Source organism: Thalassophryne amazonica, chromosome 11, assembly GCF_902500255.1.
Source record: "Thalassophryne amazonica chromosome 11, fThaAma1.1, whole genome shotgun sequence".
NCBI lineage: Eukaryota > Metazoa > Chordata > Actinopteri > Batrachoidiformes > Batrachoididae > Thalassophryne > Thalassophryne amazonica.
In genome coordinates, this window is record NC_047113.1 from 3,365,602 (window position 1) to 3,376,230 (window position 10,629).

Here is a 10,629-nt window from a genome sequence, read left to right on the forward strand (position 1 = left end):
CACACTCAATGACCTTTTATTTCAAAAACGCATTTTGAAAAATTAAAGCTAAAACAACACAATTATACCCCAACAAGAGTGACACAGGCAGTACTTTAAACTCAAAGTATGCAGGTGAAACATACTGCAAGACGGAGGTCAGGCAACAGTTTGAACCAGGGGGGAAAACAAACAAAAACAAAGTATATTTGGACCATAACATAACCTGTAATTTAAAGTAAGACTGGAGATCACCATAAAGCTGCAAAAACAAATGAACAATACAGTGAGATTTGGATTTAGTTTAACTTAAAATTATTCCTGAATAACTTACAAGCTACTAATTATGATCTGTATATTCTGTAGATTCTGTGTATAAAAATACTGCTCCACCTGCTTTGCAGCATCAGAATCTCTTCATTTGTCTGCGCTCCTGTCGTCTCTGTTTCTTCTCATTCACATCATCTGGTGCTGAGGGGCTTTCAGCTGCAAACCACGGGCCCAAGAAGTTGACCCACAGCAAGTGCAGGGCACGTGCAGGCGCCTGACACACACACACACACACACGTGAGGAGACTGAAAATGATTCAGAGAGATATCTAAAAGTAACAACGTGCAAAAGTTCTTACCAGAAACCAAAGATACCAGAAATAAGAGGAGATGGTGCTGAGCACCTGTACTATGGCTGTGAGAAGGATGACATCTTTCAGGTGCCTGAAGCCAGAAAACATTGAATTAACTCTCAACAAAATGCGCTTTAACAGAAATTGTGTTCTGCGTTTGGCTCTTTTTGCACCAAGTACATAAAACACCATGGGACTGATTTGCTAACGGTTTGCATGTATAAACCGTCACTTGACCCAGCTATCTTAGCTAATTATAGGCCAATCTCCAACCTTCCTTTTCTCTCAAAAATTCTTGAAAGGGTAGTTGTAAAACAGCTAACTGATCATCTGCAGAGGAATGGTCTATTTGAAGAGTTTCAGTCAGGGTTTAGAATTCATCATAGTACAGAAACAGCATTAGTGAAGGTTACAAATGATCTTCTTATGGCCTCAGTGGACTCATCCTGTGCTTGTTCTGTTAGACCTCAGTGCTGCTTTTGATACTGTTGACCATAAAATTTTTTACAGAGATTAGAGCATGCCATAGGTATTAAAGGCACTGCACTGCGGTGGTTTGAATCATATTTATCTAATAGATTACAATTTGTTCATGTAAATGGGGAATCTTCTTCACAGACTAAGGTTAATTATGGAGTTCCACAAGGTTCTGTGCTAGGACCAATGTTATTCACTTTATACATGCTTCCCTTAGGCAGTATTATTAGACAGCATTGCTTAAATTTTCATTGTTACGCAGATGATACCCAGCTTTATCTATCCATGAAGCCAGAGGACACACACCAATTAGCTAAACTGCAGGATTGTCTTACAGACATAAAGACATGGATGACCTCTAATTTCCTGCTTTTAAACTCAGATAAAACTGAAGTTATTGTACTTGGCCCCACAAATCTTAGAAACATGGTGTCTAACCAGATACTTACTCTGGATGGCATTACCCTGACCTCTAGTAATACTGTGAGAAATCTTGGAGTCATTTTTGATCAGGATATGTCATTCAATGCGCATATTAAACAAATATGTAGGACTGCTTTTTTGCATTTGCGCAATATCTCTAAAACTAGAAAGGTCTTGTCTCAGAGTGGTGCTGAAAAAGTAATTCATGCATTTATTTCCTCTAGGCTGGACTATTGTAATTCATTATTATCAGGTTGTCCTAAAAGTTCCCTGAAAAGCCTTCAGTTAATTCAAAATGCTGCAGCTAGAGTACTGACAGGGACTAGAAGGAGAGAGCATATCTCACCCATATTGGCCTCTCTTCATTGGCTTCCTGTTAATTCTAGAATAGAATTTAAAATTTTCTTACTTATAAGGTTTTGAATAATCAGGTCCCATCTTATCTTAGGGACCTCATAGTACCATATCACTCCAATAGAGCGCTTCGCTTTCAGACTGCAGGCTTACTTGTAGTTCCTAGAGTTTGTAAGAGTAGAATGGGAGGCAGAGCCTTCAGCTTTCAGGCTCCTCTCCTCTGGAACCAGCTCCCAATTCGGATCAGGGAGACAGACACCCTCTCTACTTTTAAGATTAGGCTTAAAACTTTCCTTTTTGCTAAAGCTTATAGTTAGGGCTGGATCAGGTGACCCTGAACCATCCCTTAGTTATGCTGCTATAGACTTAGACTGCTGGGGGGTTCCCATGATGCACTGACTGTGGTCTGATGTGTCCACATTTCAAATTATTTTTGGAAATCATGGACGTTGTGTCCTCTGGACAAAACAGGAAAAAGACCATCCAGATTGTTACCAGCACAAAGTTCAAAAGCCAGCATCTGTGATGGTATGGGTGTGTGTTAGTGCCCATGAAATGGACAACTTACACATCTGTGATGGCATCATCAATGCTGAAAGGTACATCCAGGTTTTGGAGCAACACATGCTGCCATCCAAGCAACGTCTTTTTCAGGGACGTCCCTGCTTATTTCAGCAAGACAATGCCAAACCACATTCTGCATGTGTTACAACAGCGTGGCTTTGTAGTGAAAGAGTGCGGGTACTAGACTGGCCTGCCTGCAGTCCAGACCTGTCGCCCATTGAAAATGTCTGGCACATTATGAAGCGCAAAATATGAAAACAAACACCCCGGACTGTTGAACATATGAAGTCGTACATCAAGCAAGAATGGGAAAGAATTCCACCTACAAAGCTTCAACAATTAGTGTCCTCAGTTCCCAAACACTTATTGAGTGTTGTGAGAAGGAAAGGTGATGTAACACAGTGGTAAACATGCCACTGTCCCAGCTTTTTTGAAACGTGTTGCAGGTATCCATTTCAAAATGAGCAAATATTTGCACAAAAACAAAGTTTATCAGTTTGAACATTAAATATCTTGTCTTTGTGGTGTATTCAGTGTAGGTTGAAGAGGATTTTCAAATCATTGTATTCTGTTTTTATTTACATTTTACACAACGTCCCAACTTCATTGGAATTGGGGTTGTAATTAGGATGGGTTAAATGCAGACGACAAATTGTGATGTATGTATGTATGTACAATAAAATGGTAAATGAATTGTATTTATATAGCGCTTTTCCATCTGCGCTTTACAATTATCTCTCACATTCACATAGACACACTTGCACAACAATGTAATGGGTGCTGCCATGCAAGGTGCTCACTATACACTAGAAGCAACTAGGAGATTAACATTAATTTAGAGATTTTCCAGTCTGGCTGGGGTCTGATCCTTTGGTCTGAAGCTCAACGCTTAACCACTAGACCATCCCATCCCCTAAATTCTGATTTAAAGGGTCGATAAAGGCTTTTTTTCTTCTTCTTCAGGGGTGGTGTTTCTTGCAGACACGGGTTCAAGTGCAGAAACTGGGGCCTGTACTATGAAGCGGGGTTACTGGCTTATCAGCGTAACTTCGGGAGTAAGTTGATGACTTGTGGAGTAACTAATTAGTGCTAATTAGAGCTACTGTTTAGTCACCAGCCTATAGCAGTCTGCCTCTTGGTAGGAGGGGTCTGGTTAGATTTAAAACTCCAGCTTTTGTGACTTCTTGATTATTCTTCTCTACAAGAGTCAAGACAGAAGTCAACCACCAGAGCAAGAATTTTAGCTGAGGAAGCTTCTGCGATTTGAAGCGAAACGTCCTCACGTCAAGCAACCCAGTCCAGTCGAAGATTCAAGCTTCTCTACAATACCCGGACAATATTCTCCATGAAAGATATAGATTCTCAGCCGAGGGAATTCGTTATCTTTGTCAGCTGATCGGGCCAGACGTCTATAACGTCACCCATTGTAGCAATGCCCTGACGATCGAGCAGATAATGTGCCCTGCACTTAGATATTTTGCCAGTGGACAATTTATGTATTCCATCGGTGATGCTGAACATCTGAGCAAGAATACTGTATGTCGTATGATTCGCAAGGTAGTACTTGCTCTATCTAAACTGTTGGATGCATTTGTCATTTTCCCTGGCCATTTATCCGCAATGCAAATCAAAGAAGGGTTTTATGCAATCGCGGGTAATTACTAATATCAAAATAGGTCTAATGCATGTCCATTAATTAGACGAAGTGGGGCTTATCAATAACAATTTCTCCTAAGTTTCCCAAGAGTAATAGGAGCCATTGATTGCACGCAAATCCCAATCAGTGCACCCCTGGGAGAGCATGAGGGCGATTATGTCAATCGCACATCTTTTCACAGTATCAATGTGCAGGTACAGCCGTTCTATTCGGCCTATTTCATATACCCATTATTGTGTAGTCCACTCTAAGCTCATCTTCTTTTCACTTATTTCAGCCACATAATGGTTGCTTTGGTTTGGGTGATTTTTCTAAACATTCTAATATACAATTACATATTTCACATTCTTTTTCTCCCCACATGGGGCTGTCCTGTTGGATAACCTTCATGCCAAAGTGATATATATGTAACTATGTTAACAGAATGACCATTAATGGCTTTCAATCCTTAGATAGGTAGCCTATTTAGGAAACATTAAATTAACCTAACATCTATTAGTAGGCCTATGTCCACTTCTGAATCGTGTTGCATTTGGGCGTAATTAATGAAAGAAGGTCATTATTTTACACATATCAGACATTCCACAGGTTAATCATCTGTAACAGATTTGGAGAACAATTGAATTGTACTTACGCATTTACCCAATCAGCAATACGTTGCCAACAAGCCTGTCTTGCTTTATTGGCAGACGATGTGTTCGATGTCCCCCTTAACGTTAATTTAAATTCCTCGTAGCTCCGCATAATAATCGTGCATTCTTTGGTAAAGTAAGGTGACCACGCCATCACTGAAAAATGATGACATGCGCTGCAACCTGCCCCTTTTATGTGAATGTGCACAAACTCCAATTAGGTTAACACAGGTTCAACAAATCAACATCTTAATCAGCGTCGTAGTACCGATCAACACCATTTGAGAACACCAGGTTTTGTCAACCCCGGTTTAAGAAGTTAACCCTGGGTTACATCTGAGTAAGTTAACCCCACTTCGTAGTACAGGCCCCTGGTATGGACCTACTGTTTGTTTATTACTTTGTTGTCTAACCTACACATACAAAATCTGATGCAATTCCTACTTCATTCACCCTATTTTGATGCATTTCCCCCAAAATTGAAGCTGAAAGTCTTCATTCAGAATTCACATTCATTATATGGATGCAACTTTAAGACATACAGGTCCCAGTACAAAATTTGCTCAATATTCCAATATTCATAGCTAGGGGTGGCGGGGGAAAGAAGAGGGGGAAAAAAAAAAAAAAAAAAAATCGGTTCACGTCCAAATCGCGATTCTTATTTATTAAGATTCTGAATCGATCCAAAATGTCCAAGAATCGATTTTTAATAAGCATTTTTTAAAACATTTTCTTGCTTACTCGCTGCGTGTACTGTCTGTCAGGCAACGGCCTCCTTACTACAGCGTCCCCGCGAGGGGAGGGTCCGGCGTGCTTCAAACATTCATGAGCTGCAACTTAGCATGGGGGACGAAGAGCTAATTCAGCCAGCACCATCTTTGCTGAAGGCAAATGTTTGGGCGCATTTTGGATATTATTTGCTGCATAAGAAGGAGCTTGACATAACTTATGCAGTGTGCAAAATCTGCAAAATGAAAATCAAGTACTTGGGAAACACTTCAAATCTGCAAGCCCACATGCTACGCCATCACCCGGAGCTAAAAGAAGCACAGCAGCGGTATCTGCCGACTACTGACCAGCGCTTCGCTAAACTGCCAGCCAACTCTGAACGAGCAAAGCAGATAAGTAAATTTATATCTTTAGAACCACTTGATTAACCTTGTAAAGCTCCATTTTCTTAAACATAAACATTTTTTTAAGTAATATAACTATTTCTCAGTTCTCTTTCAATCGAAAATCGATTCTGAATCGAATAGTCACCCCAAGAATCGGAATCAAATTGAATCGTGAGTTGTAAGATTCACATCCCTATTTATAGCACTGTATGTATGATGAGTACACATTCTCACTGTATATTCTTTTAGATATACCAAAGAATGTTCGATAATATGTAAGTTTTGTATATCTGTCATAGGTGTTTAGATAGACAGTTTATTAATCCCCTGGGGAAATTTGGGTATCTTGTAGCTCACAGGTACAAATAACATAAGAGATTAAAAAAAAAAAAAAACAGCAACCAAGCATTAAAAAGTTTTTAAAAAAATTAGCAAATGATGGTGATCAATCAATCAATCAATTTTTTATATAGTGCCAAATCACAACAAACAGTTGCCCCAAGGCGCTTTATATTGTAAGGCAAGGCCATACTAATTATGTAAAACCCCAACGGTCAAAACGACCCCCTGTGAGCAAGCACTTGGCTACAGTGGGAAGGAAATCTCCCTTTTAACAGGAAGAAACCTCCAGCAGAACCAGGCTCAGGGAGGGGCAGTCTTCTGCTGGGACTGGTTGGGGCTGAGGGAGAGAACCAGGAAAAAGACATGCTGTGGAGGGGAGTAGAGATCGATCACTAATGATTAAATGCAGAGTGGTGCATACAGAGCAAAAAGAGAAAGAAACAGTGCATCATGGGAACCCCCCAGCAGTCTACGTCTATAGCAGCATAACTAAGGGATGGTTCAGGGTCACCTGATCCAGCCCTAACTATAAGCTTTAGCAAAAAGGAAAGTTTTAAGCCTAATCTTAAAAGTAGAGAGGGTGTCTGTCTCCCTGATCTGAATTGGGAGCTGGTTCCACAGGAGAGGAGCCTGAAAGCTGAAGGCTCTGCCTCCCATTCTACTCTTACAAACCCTAGGAACTACAAGTAAGCCTGCAGTCTGAGAGCGAAGCGCTCTATTGGGGTGATATGGTACTACGAGGTCCCTAAGATAAGATGGGACCTGATTATTCAAAACCTTATAAGTAAGAAGAGAATTTTAAATTCTATTCTAGAATTAACAGGAAGCCAATGAAGAGAGGCCAATATGGGTGAGATATGCTCTCTCCTTCTAGTCCCCGTCAGTACTCTAGCTGCAGCATTTTGAATTAACTGAAGGCTTTTTAGGGAACTTTTAGGACAACCTGATAATAATGAATTACAATAGTCCAGCCTAGAGGAAATAAATGCATGAATTAGTTTTTCAGCATCACTCTGAGACAAGACCTTTCTGATTTTAGAGATATTGCGTAAATGCAAAAAAGCAGTCCTACATATTTGTTTAATATGCGCTTTGAATGACATATCCTGATCAAAAATATAATGATAATGATGATAAATATTACAAATATTAAAAATATGATAAAAGGCTAAAAAGGTAGTCAAAAAATAAATCAAGTAATAAACAACTAAAAAAAATAGGAGATCAGTCCATTGCACAGTGTCCATGTAAACATGCCTAAATTTTGATTTAGGTAAACAGCTTTTAAAGCTGAGTGGGTAAGCCATGTACGAGGTCTGTCCAAAAAGTATCAGACCTTTTTATTTTTTTCAAAAACCTTATGGATTTGAATCACGTGTGCTTGCATGAGCCAACCTTGAACCTTCGTGTGCATGCGTGAGTTTTTTCACGCCTGTCGGTTGCGTCATTCGCCTGTGAGTAGGCTTTGAGTGAGCACTGGTCCTCCCCCCCTCGTTGGATTTTCATTGCGAGGAAAATGTCTGAACGATTGGAGCAGCGCTGAATCAAATTTTTCCATAAACTGTGAGAGACAGCCAGGTGGAAACCATTCGGAAGATTCAAACGGCTTTCGGTGGCTTTTCAGTCGAGTGAGTATCCGAGGAATTGTGTAAGAGCTCTACATGTCACAACATGTCCTGTGAGACTTCCAACTTCCGCACGTCTTTCATTACAAAATCTCCTGTAACAGTGGAATGTGCCGAAAAAGTGCTGATGTCCACCTCTTCTGCAATTTCTCTGGTAGTCAGACGACGTCCCGGATCAACACAGCATTCACTTTGGAAATGATCTGGTCGTTTCAGCCTGTCGATGGCCGCTCGGAGCGCGGCGCACCCTCCGCCATTGTGCGCCGTCTTTAAACCGGTTGTAACACTCCTTAATCTGTGTGATGCCCATAGGATCGTCACCGAAAGCCGTCTGAATCTTCTGAATGGTTTCCACCTGGCTGCCTCTCACAGTTTCTGGAAAAATTTGATGCAGCAAAGCTCCAAATCGTTCCACCTCGCAATGAAAATCCAACGAGAGGGGAGGACCAGTGCTCACACAAAGCCTGCTCATAGGCTAATGATGCAACCGACGGGCGTGAAAAAAATCACGCATGCGCATGAAGGTTCAAGCTTGGCTCATGCAAGCACACGTGATTCAAATCCATAAGGTTTTTGAAAAAAATAAAAAGGTCTGATACTTTTTGGACAGACCTCGTATATCAGCATTAGCTGGATATTTTCTGCTTGTTTTGTTTGTGTGCTCTTCTGATCAGATGTGCATGCAGCAACTATCCATTTACACAATTTGTTGAACAAGCAGTGGTGACCTTGGTGGTCACCAGACCTAAATGACAACCCATGTAACCTAAAAACCATACCTGCAAATAACAGCTATCATGCATGTGATGATCATTCTGTGCAAGAAGCCCAAACATGTCCACCAGTTGGGAGGCATGTACGTGGTATATAGCATCAGCAAAACAACGGTAATTTTTTTGTTGAGCTGTTCCATCGGAGTTGCTCATTTTTCCTCATTATATGCACTTTAATTTCAAGATGTTTAAGATGATAGCAATTATGCATTGTGTTAACCTGCCTCACTGTTTAACAAGGTGCAGGTAAGCATATTGTACCCGTTGTATTTAAGTGTGATTCTTGCTTTGCCAGTTACTTACTCTGCCATTCCCTGCTCCATGTTTAAATCTATTCCACCATCCAGCAGACTTCCATCTTCAGTAAACGCTGGCTTGGCCATGGCAGACATGGAGCGATAACTCCCAACATACACGGCCAGTGCGAACAGAAGCAACAGCTACAAGAAGACAAGAGGTTATCTGACAGACAGAAACCTTCCCCACCTGTGTTGTTATTTGGAAATGACAACTGTGGAAACAGATTTCTAACCATCTGATCCAGAGTATCCGCCCCAATATGTTTCAATTTCAATTATTTTCATTTATATAGCGCCAAATCACAACAGAGCTGCCTCAAAGCGCTTCACACAGGTAAGGTCTAACCTTACCAATCCCCAGAGCAAAAGTGGTAAGGAAAAACTCCCTCTGAGGAAGAAACCTCAAGCAGACCAGATTCAAAGGGGTGACCCTCTGCTTAGGCCATGCTGCAAAACATAAATTACAGAACAATTCACGGACGAATATACAAGAAATGCTATTGGAGCACAGGACAGGAGAATCGCCAACACAAACACAACTCCCATCTCTGGATGGAGCTGCACCTTAAACAGAGAGAAAAAACAGAATCAGGCATCAGAAAGACAAGAAATACTGTATAATTTGTCAGCATTAAACAACAAGAAAAACAGAGAAATACTAAGGTGATCGCCGGCCACTAGCCCTAAACTTCACTAAAAGACCCAGAATTTAGGTAAAGTTGAGGCCGCGGCCCGCTCCAATTACTAATAAAATGAATTAAAAGAGTAAAAGCGTAAAACAAAACTGTACCAGTATGCTAGCCATATGAAAGGGAAAATAAGTGCATCTTAAGTCTGGACTTGAAAGTCTCCACAGAATCTGACTGTTTTTTGACGCAGGGAGATCATTCCACAGAACAGGGGCACGATAAGAGAAAGCTCTGTGACCCGCAGACTTCTATTAACCTTAGGGACACAAATAGTCCTGCACCCTGAGAACGTAAAACCCGGGCCGTGCGTAAGGTTTAATTAGGTCAGCTAGGTAGGAGGGTGCCAGTCCATGAATAATTTTATAGGTTAGTAGCAGAACCTTAAACTGATCTCACTGGGACAGGAAACCAGAGAAGGGATGCCAAAATGGGTGTAATGTGGTCGAAGTTTCTGCTTCGTGTCAAAAGTCTGGCTGCAGCATTTGAACCAATTGGAGACCCCTAATGATAGACTGCAGTAAACCAGAAGATAGAACATTGCAGTAGTCCAATCTAGAAGAGATAAATGCATGGATCAGGGTCTCAGCATCAGCCATAGACAGGATAGGACGAATCTTCGCTATATTTCGCAGGTGGACGAAAGCAGTCCTATTAATATTTCTAATGTGGAGGCCAAAGGACAACGAAGGATCAAAAATTACCCCAAGGTTCCTCGCTTTGTCAGTGTGATGTATGACACACAAGCCGAGGCTGAGCATTAACTGGTCAAATTAATGCCGATGTCTCGCTGGACCAAGAAACATCATTTCAGTTTTATCTTATCAGAGTTTAAATAGGAAGTTTCTAGACATCCAACTTCTCACTGCTGCAAGGCAATCTTCTAAGGATTTTATGTGAACGAGATTGCCAGCAGTTATTGGCATGTATAACTGAGTATCATCTGCATAGCAGTGAAAGGTAATCCCAAAACGCCGCAATATGTGCCCAAGGGGTGCTATATAAAGGGAGAAAAGCAGGGAGCCTAAGACAGACCCCTGTGGAACCCCAAATTCATGTCCTAAGGTTAGAGGTAGTGTT

General features: G+C 41.0%; 2 protein-coding genes across 2 annotated transcripts in view; both read right to left on the minus strand.

The window, feature by feature from the left end:
• Positions 1-10,629, minus strand: part of pigg (phosphatidylinositol glycan anchor biosynthesis class G) — a 345,004-nt gene that overhangs the window by 190,010 nt on the left and 144,365 nt on the right. The gene's annotated exons all lie outside the window — the stretch shown is intronic.
• Positions 2-9,020, minus strand: LOC117519900 (transmembrane protein 208-like). The gene is made up of 3 exons (XM_034181168.1): positions 8,868-9,020; positions 609-693; positions 2-523 (listed from the first exon to the last, which is right to left on the minus strand). The coding sequence occupies exons 1-3, from the start codon at positions 8,954-8,956 to the stop codon at positions 386-388; spliced, it is 312 nt and encodes a 103-aa protein (XP_034037059.1). The 5' UTR covers positions 8,957-9,020; the 3' UTR covers positions 2-385.

Excerpts from the sequence above, each read along its gene's own strand:
- LOC117519900 (XM_034181168.1), bottom strand. The coding sequence starts at position 8,956 with ATGTCTGCCATGGCCAAGCCAGCGTTTACTGAAGATGGAAGTCTGCTG. Across the intron at positions 694-8,867 it reads ATGGAGCAGGGAATGGCAGA|GCACCTGAAAGATGTCATCC; the intron begins GTAAGTAACTGG and ends TTCTGGCTTCAG. Across the intron at positions 524-608 it reads TCTGGTATCTTTGGTTTCTG|GCGCCTGCACGTGCCCTGCA; the intron begins GTAAGAACTTTT and ends TGTGTGTGTCAG.